The 21128-nt window shown below is 46.4% G+C and overlaps 1 protein-coding gene across 22 annotated transcripts in view; it reads right to left on the bottom strand.

The window, feature by feature from the left end:
- Positions 1-689: 689 nt before the first annotated feature.
- CACNA1C (calcium voltage-gated channel subunit alpha1 C) overlaps positions 690-21128 on the bottom strand; it is a 464262-nt gene continuing 443823 nt past the window's right edge. For 11 of the 22 annotated variants that reach the window (XM_042050204.1, XM_042050205.1, XM_042050210.1 and 8 more), the window contains 9 exons: positions 19954-20055; positions 18860-18987; positions 17594-17728; positions 16299-16651; positions 13940-14068; positions 13360-13469; positions 11417-11520; positions 8191-8508; positions 690-7942 (listed from right to left, as the gene is read on the bottom strand). In XM_042050204.1, the coding sequence (XP_041906138.1) occupies positions 7646-7942; positions 8191-8508; positions 11417-11520; positions 13360-13469; positions 13940-14068; positions 16299-16651; positions 17594-17728; positions 18860-18987; positions 19954-20055 (1676 nt within the window). In that variant the 3' untranslated portion in view covers positions 690-7645. Of the gene's footprint in view, positions 7943-8190; positions 8509-11416; positions 11521-13359; positions 13470-13939; positions 14069-15412; positions 15440-16298; positions 16652-17593; positions 17744-18859; positions 18988-19953; positions 20056-21128 lie in introns of all 22 variants that reach the window. The other 11 variants (XM_042050193.1, XM_042050199.1, XM_042050194.1 and 8 more) reach the window with 2 other exon arrangements.

The following is a 21128-nucleotide window of genomic DNA, read 5'->3' as shown; positions in this document are numbered from 1 at the left end:
CCACTATTTAATAGTAGCAGCAAAGCCTGCAGTTCTGACAAGGGAACTGCAAGTGTGTGAAAGTCAGGGAAAAGTATTTATATATACATGTGTAACTGAAAAAAAACATTCATTTTTCTTTAGGCGTTATTTTACTGAATCTTACTTGGGCTGAGCACACTGTGATTTATAATGCTGTGACAGAAATGCAGCGCTCAGCTGGCATTGTGGTGTAATTTCTTGATAACCATGGTAGAACAAATTTGCTCAATCGACAAGCAAATGTGTGGAACGTTACTTGTTATCATCCCATTAGCTTCATGGCTTATGTATAATTACACTGTATTTAAGCTGAGGGCACTCATTTTCTATTGCATGTGCTTGGTAAAAAGGAATCCAGTAGAGAAAATGTTAAATGTGTGGTTACGCGTGAGTCACGTGTTGGACATCGTGACAGGGCAGAATTTCTGTGGTGACAGCAGTGCAGAGAGCAGTTGGATCTCCTAAGTTACTGTTTAACAGGACAGGCTGTGGCTGTCAAGACTGTTCTGCAGCCCCTTAAATAGGGACAAGAGCCCATGAGTGGCAGCGGGGCTGCCAGTGGGAAATAAGGGGCTGCAGGAAGCTGTCTTATTTTTCAGCCACTGCTGGGAAGCGGGAGCAATGTCAAAGGAGTTTTGATACCATTTACAATATTGAACAAATCTGGACATTGTTTAGAAATTTATTAGCAATTTTAAAATAACATCATTCCTTAGATAAAAATGCAATCTTACAGGAATATACATTTGTCCCACACAGAGATGACCCTATAGCTCACTGGCGGGCCATTCGCTCTAACTTTCCTCTGTTGATTTTAAAACGTGCGAGAGGGCAAGACGGACTCTGGCACTGATGACAGGCTTACATGACGGTTACAAACTGTACAGCAGTATTTACAAAAGCATTTCTGTGGGTTCATGAAAACTAGATATAAAAGTGTGGAAGGAGGTAAAGAATTGAGACAGGGAAGGGCTTGGGTGGAGGGGCAAGGGAGGGCTGGGAAGGTGGGCAGGGAGTGTAGGGAAGAGTGATAGAGGAGGTTTGTATCTGGACTGATTTATACTTGAGAGAGGTCATTTTACAGCTCTGGGCAATTCAAATGAAGGCAAAACACTTACATTTATCAACATTTATAGCTGATGATCAGAGCAGGAAATGGTGCTCCAGGGCCTGAACTTAAGAGGTGCTGAGGAACCCCATCTTCCCTGAAGTCACTGGGAAACACCGGTACGCAGTACCTTGCTGGGCCCGACCCAAACCATGCACAGACAGTACCCCCAGACCTTAAACCCTTTTGATCCTGCAGTGCTCAGTCATTGGTGCTGATGTGAATTCAGACTGAGAGATCAACTCCTAAATGACACTTTCGTTCCTGAAACTGGACTAGATTCCAACCACTTCTTGCCAGAATTCACCCAAAGTGACTCATTCCTTGCTCTATCAAGCGGCAATTGTTTGGAGGGAGATGTCATCATTCAGAATTGATTTTTAAGGCAGTTTTATAAGTATCTCCCCTTTTTTTGTGTGTGTGTGATGCAGCAATGTTTGTCAGAGATATTTACAATCTCACTCCTCCTCCTCCAAAATCTTCCCACATTCAAACTGTCAAGATTAAATAAGCTTGAAACAATCATTTCTATGAGCAATCATAAAGTTGATGATGTTTAGATAGTATTGGCTGTCAGTCTGCCTAGGTGCTTGAGATGGGAGCAGACTGACTTTAGGATGCTTAAAATACTGAAAGCATTTCAGCCTAATTGGGAAAGCGCTAACAGAAAAACACAGGTATTTAATCACCTGAATGATGAGGCTAACAAATGGTGTCTGAGTTTGTGAGTCTGTCTCGAACAGGAAAAAGCTTTGGAAAGGGGCTGGCAGAAAAATCTGTGGTTGAATGGAGTGACGCCTGCTCTCGCCTGGGCCTGTCCCTGTCCCTGCTCCACTGGGCCTGGGATGCAGCCGCTAACCCTGGCCTAAGGAAAGGACTGGGCAGAGCGCTGCCAACTTCAGGCCGCAGGAGTGGAGGCAGAGTGCCTGACATGGGCTAGGAAAACAACAGCATGGGAGTGTGGAGACAAGCTCCAGATCCTGCCTAACTAAGCCCTTGGTAATGCTAATGAAGATTCCCTCATTACATCAGTCATTGGTGCTGCTCCTCTCAATTAGCCCTTTAGAAAGGGACTAGATTAAGTTGCCTAAATGTCTCCCACCACCTGAGACCTCTGCCACGGTCTGGGGCTGAGGGCTGTGGCACCAGCCCTGGCTGGGGCAGCGCTGTGCCTCTCCCCACCAGCTGCGGCAGACCTGGCAGAGGATACTGTAGGGTATCTCAAGTGACAGCAGACAACCACATGTAGGCAACTGAGTCGAGCCCTGTGCCCCTAAAGAAGGCCTGTTTTTTATGCTCAAGTGTTAAGTTCCCCATAAGGGGGAGGAGAAGAATGGAGAATTTAACTAGAACACTAAAGTTTGTATCAGAAGAGGGTTTTTTTTCCATTCCAGTGTGATGCTACTGACTTTACTGAAAGCAGCTGGAGCCCAATCTGTCTTCAGAACAGGACATACCTGTTGCTGTACTTCTGCCCTCACCCACCCAACCTCAGGGAGCTGTAGTAGTGAGGCCATAGTGGTTTCAACTTTCCAGAAACAAAGCAGGAACAGAGGTAAAAGCTCCACGGACTGAGATCCCGTTGGAAACCTTCTGGATCCTTGGGCTTGCTCACCCAGAATAAAACTTTAAAAGTTTCACAACATTCAAAAGAAGAAAAAAAAAAATCCTGTGCAGCTATTGAGAATTATATTTCTTAGACTTCTCTGAGGAAGAAAATAAATGGGGGAAAGATACAATTAAATTTTTCAGGGCCCAGTGCTGTTTTCCACATTCTTCACCTCAATACAACCTCCCTGGCCTCTAGTGCCCTCAAGCCTTATGTTAGCAAGATGGGAACTGGGGCTTCTGATGGCCTGGAACGTTTTCTTTATATGCACTACAGTTTTCATTATGGGAACTGATAAAATCTCACCGTTAACCAAAACCCCCGACTGGATTCTCCTTCAATATTATTGTGCTCCAAATTCCCCATTCAGTGTTCCTCTCCCCCCTGCTGCCCCTGCTGTGGGGACAGTCACAACTGGACCATGGATGTATCTCAGGATACTCAGTTCTGTCTCAGTAGGGCTGCTTCACTTCAGCTCACGGGACCAGTGGGTTGGGGTTTCTCATCTACACGTACGAAGCAAGGCCTCCAACTCCATCTGTGACACAGGTGACCAACCCCACGGGCTTGGGGTCCCGCCACCTCGTCTGGTTGTGTCTGTGTGCAAACGCGCATACATTTCATACAGCAATCTGAAACTCAGGCAGAAAAGACACAGGAGCCTGGCTGAGACCCATACAACTGTTATATTGGCGTCAGTCTAAAGAAAGCAATGATACATTGCTTTGGAAATTATCAAGAAATGTAAAAAATGCATTTGCCCTTTTTTTGTTGTTGTTGTCGTCGTTGTCGTAGTCACTGGGGCAGGGTTCTGAGTCAGAAAACAAAGCAGAAATAGATGCGGTTCTGTACACGGCGCCTCTCTGGCTGTCCCTCCGTGCTGGGGTGTGGTGGGCAGGGCAAGAAAACAGATGGGACCCCTGCAGTAGCAGCAGCATCTACACCATCATTGTCCCCGTGTCCAGCTGAAGAGGCAGATGATGCACAAAAGGTCTGTGGACAACAAAACTCCAGCTCTGGATCATGAGTTCCACTTGCTTTCCCATCACGTCAGCCACACAGAAATAAGGAAGAAAAAAAGAAATGCACCCGATGTGGCTGGCCCAGTACTGTCTGGACTAATGAGCAGGAGTGATACAGGGAGGAGGTTTGCTGTTTTGTAAGAAACGTCTTTAGTCTGCAGTGTACTCTAGCAAGTCAGAGATGCTCAGAGGCAAACAGCAGATGGTTTTCCCCATTCTTTCCTTCCATGCCACTTCTCAGCCATTGGTTCCTTCCACGCTTCCATCCACAGCACAGTGATTGTACCCACCATCCACTTCCATACGCAGGGAAACGCTCCAGGAACTAAACCTGCCCCCTCCTTCCCACTGTCCCCCAGACTCTGCCTCACTCGCAGGAGGCAGCAGCTCTTTGCTCAGGCCTGTCACAATGTGCACATTGGAAGTACCTCAAATGAAAAAAAAACCCCCAAAACCGCCCTCCCCAGAAATTTGCACAGCTGGCACCAGCAATTACTAAATTTAACACCTGCCCCTCAAACTGCAAAAGTCATTTGCATTCTCTGCTAGTCATACATTTTCCACTCTGCAGCACCTACGGGGTCTTCCAGGAGAGAGCGGGGTTTCCCCTGGCCATTGTAGGCTCTGACCCCCGAGGGAGTAGCAGCTTTCACCAAGAATGCGTGGGGCACAATCCTTCCTACCATCTTCCTTCTCATCAAGAAAAATCCTAAAAGATGATCCAAAATGCTCATTGTCACCACTAATTTAGGTTAGCACTGTTTTTCAGGAGTCTTCCATTGGGAGGGTCAGATGGACTTTGCAGTGAAAGAAAATGAGTTAGGGAGCCCTTACAGGGCATTTTCAGAAACAGCCAACACGGGCCTTTCCCCCTTCAAGTACCTTTGGAGCACATCAGCACCAGCAGCAGCAAACTCAAAGGGAGACACACTTGTGTGCCTGTCTCCATACAGGGACCAGGGATGGAAGGATGGGACTGACCCACATCAGCTGGTTACATTCTCCAGGGAAGTCTTGAATTACGACTTTAATGACAGATGCTTGTACAAATGGATTTGTATTTCTCTAGTTTAAATGTATTTGGTTTTTTTCAAGGTATCTTGAGCTGATACTGGCCGGTTCAAAAAGTACAGTCAAAAATAGCCTTTGCTATTTCTCCTTTATGCCCCAGAGGATTGAGAAGAAGAAGAAGAGTGTTACAAAAATAATGTAATCAATGTATGCAATGAAGGGTGTTCTCGGACATCTGCAGAAGCTCAAGATTTGAATCAAAGTTTAGCTCTGAGTCAGATCACACCTTGGAGCTCAGAACTGGTCTGCAAGTTTGTGAATCATCCTGAGGAGGGAGAAAAAACAGCAGTAGTCTAGACAAAAATCGGTTGCATAAAATCTAACAATACGTGCCTGTTTTTTCAGCCTCTCTCCGGGGTTAGGGCCAACCTTCAGTGTGAGAGAATCGAGAGAGTTTCACACTTACTAGTCAGGAATATGGCTGGGACATGCTGTGCTGCCAGATGTTTTGTGACTTAGTATCTGACCCATCCACTAAAGTCTGGGAAGAGGACTGAGACCATGCATAGGAACACCAAAAAGTCACTTGGCACCTGCATCTTGACCAGACTGCAGCAATTCTCTTAATAAAGATCCAGAGCTCTCTCCCTCTGCTTTTAGTCCTCTGCTTTTAGGGTTAGATAACTTTACTTTGCCAACTATTCTTGCATTTCTTATCCCCGGATCCTGCTATAATTGATCAGGGTTTAGCTGTTTAATAAAATAATTTTGAAGCCAGATATTCCCTCCCCACTCCTGGAATTGCTGGTGCCAGCTGAACATGTAGGATGGATCTGCCAAATGGGCTTGAGGGTCTTGCCACCCTCGAGTGGGACGAGACCTTTAGAGGAACTGAGCAAAAGGAAAGAAAACAAAGCCTGAATAAAATGTCCCAGTCTCTGGAAGAAAGATTCTCTACCAATAAAGTCATCGTGCACGTTAAAAGGGAGCAAGGAAGAAGGAAAATGAACACAAGATATGCAAAATCAGTAACGTTCAACCTGTCAGTGGATTGCAGAATAGTTACTTACACCAGGTACACTTTGTTCATTGTACAAATTAAAAAAGGAAAAAAAAAAAAAAATAGTACCCTTTCCCCAACCACACGTAAAAAAGCACTTAAAAGTTCAAAGGTAAAGCTTGGCACATTCCAAATACGAAATGATTCACTTGACATGCAGCAAAATATACAAGAAGTGATTCTTTTTTTTCTTTTTTTTTTTAAACAAACTTAATTCAATTCATTATCTTTGCTTGGCACAATTGCAATTCATTTTAAAAAAATATCTGAAAAATACTGAAACTGACCTGAATTCAAGTATAACGGTTTCTTCAACAGAAACATTATCAATGCAATAAAACATCACACGGAATATATCGAAGCGTAACGTCTTCTGGTTTGTTTTTTTTGTTTGTTTTTTGTTTGTTGTTTCCCCCCACCCCGGTAATTTTTCTTTTCTATACAGTTTTAATGCCAACACAACTTACAATTTTATTTTAAAATTAATATTATTGCATTGTTTTTGCATATCTTGTGGAACAGAAAATGCAAAGTTACTGATTCCCTTTTCGAAAGCAGAGACAGTGGTTTGTTTTTGCATTCGAATGGCCCCAGATACAGATCTCCTGCAGCTCAAACCAGGATGTGGAGAACTGCACTTACACGCACACACGCGCACACACTCGCTCCTGTTGCTCCCACACTCACAGATACACTTAGCACTAAAAAGAACCCAAATCAATCACTCAAATGTGCAAGACTATATCAAGTGCATTGCCTACTATCTTTAAATTATAAAACAACAACAAAAAAAGGTTTCAGTTACTAGTAAATAAAATTACAAATTCTCGGTGTACATAATGGTTGGTAAAACTCATCTATCATTATACTTCTACCAAATTCCAATGGAGAAGCCCCCCCCCACCCCCCAGTTTAAATAATACAACATGATCAAACCAATTTAACATCTGCAAAGGTGAAAATAAAACCAAAACAAAAAAGGTAGGTGATTACAAAATGCTGTAAACACTCCCTTCTCCCTCAAAAAAATAATAATAATAAAATAGTCAAAATAAAAACTGCAACATGCTTTCAAGAAAATACCAAACTGCGAAACAATAACTCTGCACAGGCCCGGCGGCCCCTCGGCCCCGCCGCCATGCCTGCTCTCCCATTGGCTGGCACAGTTGGCGTGCTGAGCTCTGACTGGCCGGCAGGAGACCGCCTGAGCTCTGATTGGCTGGCGAGTGACTGCCCGAGGTCTGATTGGCCGGCAGGGGCTGCTGCCGGAGTCTCAGCAGGGCTGGGTTGCGCCTCGGGCGCCCGCGGGCTTCTCCTGCTTCCTCCTCCCCGTGGCCGTGTGGGAATCCACAGCAGAAGTCTTCCTCTCCTTCCGAATCAAAGGGCCTTGGCTTTATGGAGACGGTGAGGCTCATACAGAATATGTGCAAAATGATTTTTACAAGCAAAGTTGAAAGACACCCGTTTGGCGCAGGGTCCTTTTGGCTAGGGCCATCCACAGGAAGCTGAGGTTCCCCTTCGTGCTCCAGAGGCAGCTGTCGTTCCTTGTGCAGGGACTGAAAAAAAGAGGGAGCTGGCTCTCCTCCTCTTCTTCTCCTCCTCCTCACTCTTCCTTCATGGACACGTGCTGGGGTTATATCCGCTCCTGAAAAGCTTTCTTACACCACCCAACTCTGCGACTCGTCCCAACAGAAATGAATGAAGAACGCTGTTCCGGTTACTCCAGGTCACGAGAACAGTGAGGCACTTCTGAAACAAACCCATTAGGAACATTGAAACAAATAAAAAACCAGCATCGCTTCCAGCCCTGGCAACTACAGGCTGCTGATATAAATCCTGCTGTCCTTGAGCTCCTCCTGACTTATCCTACAATCCGGGTTCTGCACCTCTTCCTCTTCCTCTCCTGCACTGTCCTGCCCTGGGTCCCTGCAGTTAGCAAAAGGCAAGAGGTTGCCATTGGGGCTCTGCTTGCTGTTACCATTGAGAATGTTGTCTGCTGCATTTTCCATCTCTTCTATCGTCATGTCGCAGGCGTCTGCGAGCTCCTGGGTTGTGACCTCAATGAACTTTGGATCTTGAGCAAACTGCATCAGTCCTTCCGAAATCAAGACCTTCAAAAGCAGGTGGGGAACCAGAACACAAAGACACGCGTTAGTACTCTGCAGCACCAACCCCGTCACACCTCTAACACAACCCTCTTTGCTGCTGTGTTCCTTCTCCCATTCATGCTGCTACACCCCTGCTGGGAGCTGGGCTCTCCTACTCCTGGCACTGTGGGCAGCAGTGGATCTGTCGCCCAGCTCTTCCGAGGGCCATGTTTCTAGCGGACACCGTGTCCTTCGAGAGTGTGCATTCTTACCGCTTCCACCAGGCTGCTGGCGCTGCCGTGGAGCTGCCGGCTGCTCCCTGCGGTCTGGCTGGGCACGGTCAGGGACACCGGCCGGGCTCTCCTGGGGCTGCCGCCGCTCTCAGGGTACCGGGAGCCGCAGTGGACGGACGGCAAGCTGCTGTTGAGCTTCTCCGAGGACTCTGCCCCGTCGAGGCGCAGGGTTGGGATGGTCTGTTGCGGCCAGCCCCGGTTGCAGGGCGTGGCCGGGGGCGTAGCACACAGCCGAGAGAACATGGTGGGGGAATGGCTTCGCTGGAGCCGGGGACTCAGGCCGGCCACTGCTAATGCCTGTGGACAGAGGAGGGACAAGGTGAATGAGAGCTTGCAGGGCTGGAACAAGGAGGTGCTGAAGAAACCATCCGAGAAAGGTCTGGAGAGTCTCGAGGCTTGTGAAAACAGCTGCCGACTCCTTGAAGGGTTTAGATGTGTGCTGCAAACTCATTTTGCAAGCTTTCCTTTAAATGGTGTACCCTGTGCTAGTGCCAAGCACTGGATTGGAAACTTTCAGAACTGCAGCTCTTCAGCCTGGGAGCCACGGCACTGCCAGGAGGGATGCAGCCCCATTCCCCTGGCACTGCCAGGAGGGATGCAGCCCCATTCCCACGGCACTGCCAGGAGGGATGCAGCCCCATTCCCCTGGCACTGCCAGGAGGGATGCAGCCTCATTCCCACGGCACTGCCAGGAGGGATGCAGCCCCATTCCCACGGCACTGCCAGGAGGGATGCAGCCCCATTCCCCTGGCACTGCCAGGAGGGATGCAGCCCCATTCCCACGGCACTGCCAGAAACATTACCTCTTCTCTAGTGGGGGAGACAGCAACTCATTTTCCCACCACTGACACCACACATAGCACAGGCTTTTACTGCCAGTTGCTGTTTTAAGTGTCTACTGATGATATCTACAGATACCAGATGTGAATTTTAGATGTGTGTGCAGTTGGCAATAACTTTAAATCCACCACGGGATTTTAAGGCATCTGTTGTTGGTGGGAGGATCAATATCTGATGATTATACTTTCAGCCATCCAGTCCTTCCTGTAGTCATATACACAACCCCTGAGTCATCCAGCCTCCTCTTATAACAAATTCTCAGGAAGCCTCTTGTTGCACAGGGCTGATCTGATGCCTTATTGATGGTGACTGCTTCCTTGTTCTATGAGCAAGACTGTCAGAGTCATAAGCTCATCTCAGACAGCTCATGGCTGAGCAATGAAATAAACGCATAGAAAATGCAAAAGCACGTGGATTGTGTTGTGTTCAGGCTGGTGTTAGGCTCACCCAGCTTCAGCTATGGGGAAGCTCTGTGTTTAGTCTAAGCTAGCTGTGCAGAGAGGCACTGGCAAGCCTCCCTTCTCTTCAATGCCTGCCTGAAAACGCTGCCGCAAAGACATGACTTACACAAGACTTAAATTTGCCTTTTGGTGATGCTCCTTCCCTCCATGGACCACAGTGGGACTGAACTGACTAATTTAAACCAGACAGCTCACTTTAAGCTATCTAATGTTCAGTGAAGCTCAGTCCATCTGCCACTGAAGTCCTTGGGAACTGATAACTATGTTGTGCTGGTGGCTTCAGTGTCAGGTAAACAACAGAATTAATTATTAGTCACCTGAAAGTTCACCAAGGCTTTCTCAGAAATTAGATGTCAGACTCCTATGAAATTTCAGTGAGGAAGAAAGCCCTTAAAATTTCTTCTGAATAAGTCATGCCCTGCAGGCTCTGATGGCCTCAGCACATCCCTTAAACAGCCAGGACTTCAAGGAGAGACCTAGATCTGTCAGGCAGGGCAACGGAACCAATTTTTCAGCTTGTTGGCAGAAACATATACAAAATGTTTTATCAAAAATGTAAGGTTCTGAGGAAGCTGAAAGAAGCTCTGTGGGATTGCTTTGAGCTTCAGCTGCATACATTTACATATCGTGATGTACAGGTATTCTATGAGAGCACCTCTTCAAGCATTCACAGCAACAGAATCCATTAGGCTTAGCAGAGGCAACCTTTCCACTCTGTGGTCTTATTTTAGGCACTGTTAACATTTTTGTAAGCATGTGAACATTGCTGAGTGTTGTCAGCTGGTAGCCAGATGCCTCTGTCAGGGTAGCCCTTCGGTCTGGTTGAGTGACACTTGTGTGGGCAGAGCCCCATCTCTCCAGGACTGCCTGGTGGGTTGAGGAAGGGTGAAGTAGCTCCATCTTATTTGTAGAGGTTGGAGGGAGGTGATTCTGTCAGCTGTGTGGGCTGAGAGGGCTGGGAGGCCTGTGTTCCCTCTGCCTGGCCTGCCATGGGAGGGCTGTTGCTGCTGTGGTGAACGTGGGAAGCTGTTTCCTGACCAATCCTCCCTGCTCCAACACATTTTCTGGTTGTCCCTGCCACAGCTGTACCTCTCTGCAGACCACTGCTTTCTGGAGCTCAAGAATTAAAGGATAACTCTCTGGAAGTGGAGGTGAGAAAAGCCAAGGAGCCTCAAGCCCACTCCTCTCTCACTCCTCTGACTTCTCACTCCTCCCATTCCTGCTGTGTGGCATTTTCTGCCCTCGTGGCAGCCTAAAGAAGTGGCAAGGCCATTCTGCCCTGCCTGGGTGGACTGCACAGAGCAGGATGCCGCACTTGCAAGGCTGGCACTGCCATCTGCACTTGTTTCTTTTATGGTGACAAAAAGTGGCATTGTCAAACCAACAGACACAGCTCTCCTTTGGAGTCTGACAGCTGGCTAATCATCTAGGTACGTGCCCAAGCATACATTTGCTAGGCTGCTGAACACAGTTACAAAGGGCTTAAGAAGCTGATTGATTATGTGTAATCAGTTTATGTTTTAAAATGGTTAATTACGCTTACTGGTTACCTTTAATTAATATGAAAGTAGACTGTGCACAGTTCATTCATGTGCATACTGCCATCAAAGCCAGTGTAATTGTGCTGCAGCATGCAATTTGGGTAGTTGTTTTCATCTTTTTGCTAGTATTTTATTTTATTCTTTCATGGGCATCAGAAAATGATAACTGTGGCTGACTCCAAGGGACATATTCCTGTAGCATTCTGGGAATGATAGAAGTCCTGAGTGCTAAAACCTGGGCCTTTGGTGTGGGTGAGAATCTATCCCAAATGGTTTTTAAGCAGTGGGTTGGGACGCTCTGGGGTGGCACTGCAGCTGGCTGTGTGGTTATTAACACTCACCTGTGTGGTTATTAACACTCACCTGATGATGGACCAGATGCAAAGGCAGGACTGTCTTCTGCGAGACGTCCACGCCCTGGTTTTTCTGTCTTTTCAAACACTCTAAGTGAAAAGATGCTCTTCGACCTGAAACAGCAACCACACACAATGTGTTCATCACTCATAATACACCACAGGTCATCTGCTTCCAGTTTCTTTTAGTGCAGCCCCACTGGACATACAGCAAAGACACACATGCTTTAGGCTCTGTCCAGTTTCCCTCAACACTCTCCACAGCAAATGTATTTACAGAAAGCACTCGGGCATCACGAACCAATCAACGCTACCTTCCAAGCAAGCTGCAAGGTGGGGTTCTGAACACTTTTCTCCTTTAGAGCACATGCAGCTGATTTCCCTCCTGAGCAGTGGCAGTGCTCTCAGACCTCTGTGACTGGGGCAAAGCCCTCACCAGGATGGTGGCAGCTGAGGCTCTGGAGCTGTGCTGGCTGTACACAACACGCAGACACTGCTCAGGTGGCACTGGAGCCCTGCTTGCATGTGATCTGTGTCCCTCAGCTGCCAGACATACCCCAGTGTACGAGACTGTGTCTAGAGCAAGGTCGAGTGGAACTGAATTAATCAGTGGTGAATTTACTGGTGAATGGAAGGTGACTTAGACAGGCGTGAAGCATTTTCAGAATTTGGAAGGAAGGAAAAAAAAAATATTTTAGAGGGAGCTGTTGAAACGATCACATTGTTTACTTGCTATAAAATTAAACTTTACTTCTCTAAATATGAGAAAGGTACTCCCAATGAGGAATTAAAAACTACTGAAAAGTATGTTTATGATGAAGTGTTTTAGTTCTGAAAAATGGCAAATAAATCCAATATTAAAGATTCAATACATGGCACGCTAAAATATTTTGTGGTCTTCTTGATTTTGTTGACATTTTTCTAACGAAGAAAAGAAAATTAGAATTCTGAAAATAGTAAGTATCTAATATTGGTTTGTTGAGAAAAAGCTCTCTCAGGGTTAGAGAAAATATGTTATAACCCAGAGAATGAATATTACAATGCAGGTTAAAAGTACTTCCTCTTTCTAGAGAAAAAACCCAACTAGTAAAATGAGTATGACATCAATGTATAAATATTCACTGGAATGTAGTTAGTATCAAGGGCTGACTACCTTACAGATAGATATAAAGTTGTCATTGCCTAATATTTTAAGATTTGAAATAAAGTAAATGTTATTAGAACACTCAGGCATCCTGAAGGATTTGAGTGAAGACTCAGTAGCCTCACTTTAAACATATCTAGTCTGTCACTGTTATTCTGTAAAAATGTATTTTATATACATGATTCTTTTTAGTTTCTCCCTTCAATGCCCTTTTTCGCCACACCAATACTCAGAAAAAGGTTGAAAATGTTATACCTAAAAGAGTTCATTTTCTCACAGACTCTCTTGATACTTCATAAAACCTTGTGATTCATGGGTTTCACCTGACAGTGAGGCACTTGCAAATCTCCAGGTACAATTAGATCAGAAGGCAAATTTATGTTGTATTAACTTAATCTGACATTCAGTGTGTTCCTGGTAGCAGAGAAAGGAGACAATCTCTCATTTCTCCTTGCTGAATACACAGAGCAGAACACCACAGACTCAAGGCTCACCCACTCGGTGACTCCCTGGTGATTGTTTGGAGAGTCTACAGTTCTCAAATAAACGGCCCTAATTCACAGGCAGGCTTAATCAAACAGGTCACAGGGACTGTCCAAACAGCCATAGGTTCATCTGCTGACTGAGTGTGAAGCCAGCAGAGCCATGTGCCTGATCAGGATTGTCTGCACACCCTGGGATTCCTGGTCTCACAAGCTGAATGCAGCAAACAGCAACACCCGTGCCCACACAGGCTGGGATTCCTGCAGGGAGATGTGGGAACTTCACCAAGGTAGAAGAAACCCAGCCCAGCCCTGCTGGGAGGTTACCTAGTGCTGAGGAGCACAGAAACCCCTTCTTCGGAGAGTGCCGGGTGTCCTCTCCTTTGTTGTTTTCTGGTGGAGTGAGTTGTCTGTTTTCATCATCTTGGTATGCAAGCCTGGGAAGGAGAGCAGAGGCAATTAGAAAAGCAGCTGATACTGGGCAGAATAAGCCCTTTTCCAGCAAGGAGGCCAGGAAGATCATGCTAGCAAAGGGATGCAAGAGTGAGCTAGCTTCAAACTGTTACTGGTCCAGGAGCAGTAACAAGAGACTGTGAGACAGAGAACCCTCTGAAAATGAGGTCTGGGAACATCAGGAGGTAGAAGGGAATGTGGGGGAGGCCCTGCAGATCCAGATGTCTCATTCAGAGAAGGAGAATCCTAGGTGAAAGATACCCTTTTCAATATTACTTCTAGGGCTGAACTGCACTTTTAAAAAAAATTGTTTTCTGATATTTGAGTTGTCTGACTCAAATTTTCTGACCTTCCCCCATAAATTGAAACTTTTATAGAAAAAGTCACCTCTTCCCACCTCTCCCCCTCAATTAAAGAACCACCCAAACACCTTGACTAAAGCTGCAAAGCTCACATTTCGGTAGAGAGCAGACTTGGTTCACTACAGTACTCAATGTCTTCATTCAAATTTTCGTCATAAGTCTCATCCTGAGACACTTCCTCTTGGCAAACAATTGCCAGCTGGCTGTCTCTGGAACTGGAGCTAATGAGCAAAAAAGACAAGTCAAGATATGGAGATGGTAAAGACAACCTGTTACAAAGACAAGAATGACAGGCTCCATCTGTCTCCGTTTATTATAATGCTGAAGAGCCATCATAGAAAAATCAATGACTGAGCAGAGCTACAGAGTTCACAAATACAAGGCAACAACCTTTGTCTGTGTCCTCTTTCACAGGATGAGTTTCTTAAACCAGTGCTGAACAACACTGTAAATGTATTTTGTCATTTGTGACTACCCGTACTCTATTAATGTGCACATCACACTGACCACGTTTCCAAAGATACACCTCACTGAACTCACAGTAACATCTGAGATGGGCTCTCAGCAATAAGCTTTTTCCCTTGTTGCAAAAAACTTGGTTATGGATTTCAGAGAAGCCTCCTGGCCACTCACAGTAACCTTCTCATCTCTATGATGTGTGGCCTTTGCCTCCCCAAATCCCTCCCTCTGCACCAGCTCTGGCCTCTGCCGCCTGGTCACGTTCTCTTCCTTGCTGGCTTTTCCATCTTTTGTCCCTTTTTTCAACTGCAGAGTGCTTCTACTGAATTCAATAGGCTCTGTTCAAAGCCTTAGGTGTGCCAGCCCTTCATTCCCTGCTTGCCTCCTCTGTCCCTCTGTTTCACATTTCAGCACCCGTATTTCACTTCATTTGGACTTTGTGTTTTCTGAGGAGTAAAGTAAAATCTGGAGGTAGCTTGAATCCTTGAGGTGTGGACATGGAGGTATTGGAAACAATTTCAGTTTCTTACTAGTATTTGCAGAAGAGAGCAGGGTGGCATTTTTTTTTTTTTTCATCTTTTAGGGACTGGAGAGGCAACATTAACCTCATCTGGTTAAAGCAAAAACCACTGCGAGAAGTGTGGGTATGCATTGTATAAGAGAGCCTGTAGGGCAGTGCTGCAGTGGCCTTCCTCTGAAATGAGAGGCAAGTAAAACTGCTAAGGTGCAGAGAGGAAAAATATCTGTACCTGGCATCTCCTCCTGCTCAAAAGTCTGTGTGTAGCCAAAAACATACAGAATTTTTCTATGAACATGCCAGGGTGTACTTCACTATGCTGTGATCAGAGAATGTGTAGGTGTGTGAGCCCAGCTAGAATCTCTAAAAAACCCCGGATCTAGAAAACAGCCAGAACACGAACCACTACTTGCCCCGAGCTGGGAGTATTTTCTGGAGCTGTCATGGTGATCAGTATCTCTATTTCAGCCCTACTGACACCAGAAAGGAGAGCTCATGTTCAGCATTAATGGGAATTTGGAGTTTGAGTAGGATGAACAGTGTGGGTGTTGCACCCAGCCAGCATTAGAGGGTTATGGAGAACACGTACCGTCCCAGGGTCTCGTAGTAATGTGTCCTAATTCAAGGAACGTGCCCAGGGAAGCAAGGAGAGAAAGGAACACCACGTTAGCAGTGTCACACCAGCACAAGTCAGCAAGGAGGAGGGCAGATGGTAACACAAGTTGTGCAGCTCCTGTGGCCTCCCTCAGGAAGGCACAAAATAGAAAAACCATGTGACTCTTCACTTGGGCAATTCTGCACCCACTGAAGTTCCTCTGTCTTATTTTCTATTCTGTCCTTTCCGGGGGCAGCATTTGTCCACCTTTTCACACTGCTCACTCCCTGCACTGAAAAAAAATCCATCTCCTTCCTGCTGTTTCTGAAAGTATTAAAAAAAATCTCCCACTGAGAAAAATGATATTCCTTTTGTATTAGTCATCTGTGTGTAGAGAGCCTGTCCAGAGAAGGGGATTTTCTTTGCTTTGTTTCTGAAAACCTTGCCTCCCTGCTCCCAGAATGTCTTTGGTGACCTCTGTAGGGATGTGACCTGCTGAATGAAAAACCACTGACTTCAACAAAGCTCCCTGTCGGGTGATTAAGACATGAAGAGCAGTCTCCTTGAGCTACCAGTTGATAAAACACCTCCCTGTGATGAAGGAGGGTTTGGATCTTACAAAGGTAAATTACAAAGGTTATCTTTCCTGATAAAGCCCAAAGAAACCGAGTGTGTTGGTCAGTAAGGTGCTTTGCAGTGGCCGATTGGTGCCTATCTGTTGCGCTGTGGGCTTTGGCACAGGTGGAGAACCAGAAGGCTCAATCCAGGCTGCAGGCTGGGCAATGTCTGGGAGTGACTTCAGCTCGGCAGCAGTGCTCTGGTGTTTGCATGCACCTTCCAACACCTGCTCCCTTGGCTCCCTCTGTGCTCCAAAACTTACCTTTTGGATGGGAGTTTCCAAGGAGCCTCCTGCACACATATGGTGGGTGACAAGGGGGTCCCATGGCCTTCCACTGTGCTGACAGTGCTGGGGTAGCTGGGCGGGCTGGGGAAGCGACACAGGGCAGTGTTGTTGGCATTGTTGATATTGGCATTGGAGCCTGAAGATGAGTAGCTGCTGGGAGTGAAGGTGGAGTCCACCAGCTTCTCGTGAGATGGAGACTCGGTATCTCCGTGGTTGTTGCCAGACTTATTGATGTGCAAAGGTCTCTGGGTGGTGAATGTCTGGGGGAAGCCACTCCTGCCGTCACTTTGGTAATAGCTCACATGGTTTCCAAACAAGCCTCCAGCTCTCTGTCATAGAAACAGAAAGGATTTTTCCTTTGTTAGTGAGATGTGCAAGGGCCCAGGTGTTTTCATTCTTAGACTGTTCTTGAGGGAAAAAAAGTGAGGAGCAAAGTGAGCATGGTGGCACTGGTGCTCCCTCTTCCAGCAGGCAGTGTGTGGACTTCTCTGTCACGGACTAGGTACACACAGGCTGGGATTCCAGGGGACTGGCAGGTGAATATGTCTGTACACCTCCCACCAGTCCTGGGAGTCCAGGATGCAGTATGGATGCAAGGCTCAGGTAGCTGCTGACTGGTTTTCCCAGTGCAGTTGCAAAGGAACATTTAGACATGAGAGGGAATTTGAGAAGAGCACCAGAAACTATTAATCACCTGGGGGAAGAAATGAAGAGAAATTTAATGAACCAGTTATGTACTGTTTAGATGGTGAGTAATGAAGGACTGACAGCATCTTTCTGTAAAGAAAGGAGGAAAATTCCAAAGGAGAAGAAAAGTTACCAGAGGAAACAGTTATAAAAAATAGGAATGAAATAAGAAAGAAAAGATTTAGCTAAGTAGCTCAGAAAATTTTCTCTTGCCATAGGAGCTCTATTGGGTTCTAGTGCACTTTTTGGAAGGATGCTACCAGTGCCACTGAAAGGAGTGAACAAAACACTGAAGTGTGCCTGGCTGCTGCTCTGCAGATTGCAAGATGGCTGCACTGATCTGTTCTTTAATTTAGGTTTCATGAGGGAATCTTCCAGTGAGAAGTTTCCCTTGAGAGAGAGAGAGAAGGAATTGGGATAAAATTGTGCCAAGACCTTAGGACCTTTCACTTAGGATCTAGGTCCACCACTGTTTTCTAGTAAGATCTACAAAACAAGGAGCGCCCAGCTGAAATGCAGAATACACAAAAGAGAATGTAACACTCTGAACTCAGCCTCAGCTCACAAACTTGTTCAGAACCTACCCGGAAGATATCATCTTCAGAGGCAGCAGAAACAGCTTCTTTCATGGCCTTGTCCAGCTCTTCTTCAGCTGTCAGGTCTCCAGAGATTGCTCGTCGGATCTCCGGCCCTATGTCGTGGAGTGTGCGCAGACCAGCCTGCAAAACAGCAAACTATAGAGCTTCATATCTCCGAGTGGGCACAGGAGAGACAACAGCATTGCCATTTCTCCCTAAACACTGTGGAGCCCTTTTACTTAGCATAGCACCCCCAGCTCCTAGAACACCAACAGATTCTGTCCTTTCATCTCCACCTTAGAGAGAGAGAAACTCCTAGCAATACAAACCAAGGAATGTTTGTTGCTAGTCCCTGGCTTCATCACAACAGGACATAGATGTAAATCCACAGGCCTGACTAAGCAGCTCTTGGTGTTGTGCTTTCAACTCTGAGTTCTCAGATCCACAACCAGAAGCTCTAGAGCAGCCACAGTTCCAGTTGAACCGTGTACTCTGGTGCCTCTGAAAATCTCTTTTTTTTAATCAGCAGCTTAAATATGGATTTAATAACTAAGCTTCTGGCATCTTGACCTGGAGAGTCCTCAAACCCCTCACTGACTGTAGTCTGTTCCAAAGAGTCCATCTAGGGTGGTAAGCTGTGGGTGTACCGAGGCCTCATTCTGTGTTTATGCCCACATCACAGCACTTTTCAGCTTGCTGAAACTCCAGAGTCACCCTTTTTCCTCAATGTACCCTCAAGGGACATAAATAGTACTGCTTGTACAGTCAATGGGGCTTTCTCTTTCTGTCACACAGCCTGGTAGTCTACTGAGTGAACATGTATCACAGTGGGGAACAGATCCCAGTCCTTACAGTCCGATGCCTTGTCCATTAGGTGGCCTTGGCATCCAGGTCTGCTTTTTGCTTTTTAAGTGATTTTGCCTCCTGGCAACATGCAGACTCCTCAGAATGGGTCAAATGTATGTGGGAGTAAGAAAATGTCTGTAGGACATTTCATACCAGTTCTCTAAAAGGATCCCAAATTTCAAGTATTACTGGCAGATTGATAAACTGTGATTATACCTCACCTGTGCCTTCCATTTCCAGAGCCAAGGGATTGTGAGCCCATGGTACACAGGTATTTATCCAAAAGGATTGGTGTGATAATTCAAGGAGTCTGTGAGCTCCTTTCCAGTAGGGACAGCCCATTGCAACCCCCAGAATGGTTAACAGGGAAGTGGGGCCACCTGTCTCTATTGTACCACCCCTGTCCACTCGGGGCCCGCTTGTCACCTGTAAGGACAGCGCATTGCGCTGGGAGGGCTTCCCCACCAGCCCCTGCTCTTTACGTTTCTTGAACTTCCGGAAATACTCCTGGATCAAGAAGGTGGCGTAGAACTTCCCGACGGTCACTTCGTCATCTGCAAGCAATAAATTAAATAAGCAGCTGATTTTAACAGTGTATGTGCTCACGTGAGCCTCGCAGAAACACTGGGCACTGCAGTCCATCTCTGCTTTTCACGGCATCAGGATGCGGGGCCGAAGGAAGGGATTGCTCCACAGCCAGAGCTTGCTGCAAATAGTCAGGAGGAGAGGTGCAGGTGGCATTTGGGCAGACTGGCTCTGCAGGCAGAGAACCCCTGTAGTGGGAGTACATCTAACCTTTGCAGTCTCTGGTGTTGGTTAACCACAAAGGATCTCGTTACAGCAGCAGCCTCCCAGTCTGGGTCAACACATGCGGCTGTCTTGTGACAGCCTGGGGTCAGACTTATTCACAGGCTGGGCTCACCAACAGCATCTGACTGATCAGCCATCCCAGGCCTGATCTGACCCTTCCCTGCACTGGAATTCTGTCCCTTTGTGCCTAAACATGGGTGTGAGTGAACAGAGAAGATCATCTCTCCCCTGAAATGTGCTCACAGCTGTGTTCCCACTCAATAAAAACTGTCAGTCAGCCAAAAAGGGCACTACCATTTTCTCCAGGTAGCTCTCCTCCCTTCTTCAAAGCCACTGGCAATTTTAGAAGACATGGTCCACTGACTTCAGACAGGCTGAGCAAGGCTCAGGACCTGGCTGCACCTGTTGGCCGCCTGCCAAGCACTGTTTTGTGCCCATGGGGCCACCTGGAACGTCAGTGAACGCCACACAGGATGACTATGCACCAACTCCTAGTTATGCACATTTTCTTCTTTCCCTGATTTCTCAGCAGTAAGAACAGGACATTTATGTTAGTATAGAACTGATCTCAGCCTGATGAAACACAGATAGCTTGTAGAAGAAAGCCTGTCCCCCATACTCCACCTGATGATCACAAAGTGCAGTAGGACATGACAGGTGGGGGAAAAAATCAGAGAGATTCAGAGACAGGGACAAGACCCTGCACTCACCACCTGCGGGAGGCACCACCTGGTCCAGCAGCTTCATACTGGTGCGCTTCCAGATTTTCTTAATTATTGCTCTCAGCTCTTCGTTGGCTTGCTCCAGGTTACCTGCAGGGTGAAAATCATCAGAGACAGGAATTACACAGACCCTGCAGAGGAGCAATTTAATGTCTGGCATGGCAGTCTCAGGAGGTAAATATCAGAGTGTTTTCAGGAGTGGAAAGTTTTGGGCCAAGAGATGCTCAGAGCATTCCTAAAGCTCCCTCACAGCAAGAGGCTTTCTTCTAAATATGCATAGTCATCTCTGGGTAGGTAGGTGACTTTCCTTCTAGATATCCATTTCCTCTCAAATGGGTCACCTTCAATTTTATTTCTTGATTTATGTACATTCAAACCCCTCTCTTCTCTCTGTAGGTGTCTGAAACCAGTATCTTGTCCTCCTAAAGGTGCTGTTCCTGCAGTTTTTCTTATTTCTCCCCAGCACTAAGGCTGCTGAGGGTGTTGCACAAGGCTCTGCATGGCAGTAGCTCCTGTAACAGGATGCAGTGAAGATAGGGACACTGAGTAACTTGCTGAGGATGCAACACATGGACAGCATCAAAGGCAGAAATCTGACTCAGGAGGGCTGTTTCCAAACTCCTGCTCTGACCACTTGAAAGATTCTGCTACAGCAAGAGAGAAAGCAGTTTGAGGCTTTAGATGGTTTCCCAGGAGTTCACTGGCAATGACTCTGAGAGTTTGAGACTCAGACAGACAAGAAAATTGAGTCCTTTTTGGGTCTCTGTTTCATAAGACACAAGATGTCTTACAGGGATTGTGGGTGGCTTTTCCTCAGGAGAGTCTCTTGAGCTGCAGTCAAATTCTGTTTAGCACAACTTTCAAAGCCTTAATATAATTTTTTCATTTTGCCACTGTTTTTTGGCTCAGCTGTGTACAGCTGGCACAGTAAGGTAGAGTTCTGCTGGTCTCTGCTTCCCCATGCCTGAAATGTAATGCAGCCACTCCTGAGGCAGAGGTGTTTAGCTGTGAATCACAGACCTTCACACTCTTTTAATGCATCTCATTAATGCATGAAGCCAGATTTTGACTCAGGACCAATAGCTTTCATTACAGCAGGTGACAGAGTGCAACAAAGAGGACAAGCTGAGCCCCAAATCTTGTCTGCTTTCCTCAAATATACC

This window comes from Corvus kubaryi, unplaced genomic scaffold (assembly GCF_017639235.1).
Source record: "Corvus kubaryi isolate FWS band 111438036 unplaced genomic scaffold, C.kubaryi_AGA036_p1.0 72, whole genome shotgun sequence".
Lineage (NCBI taxonomy): Eukaryota > Metazoa > Chordata > Aves > Passeriformes > Corvidae > Corvus > Corvus kubaryi.
The sequence above is the reverse complement of the archived record's forward strand: the minus strand, read 5'-3'. Positions and strand labels throughout refer to the sequence as shown.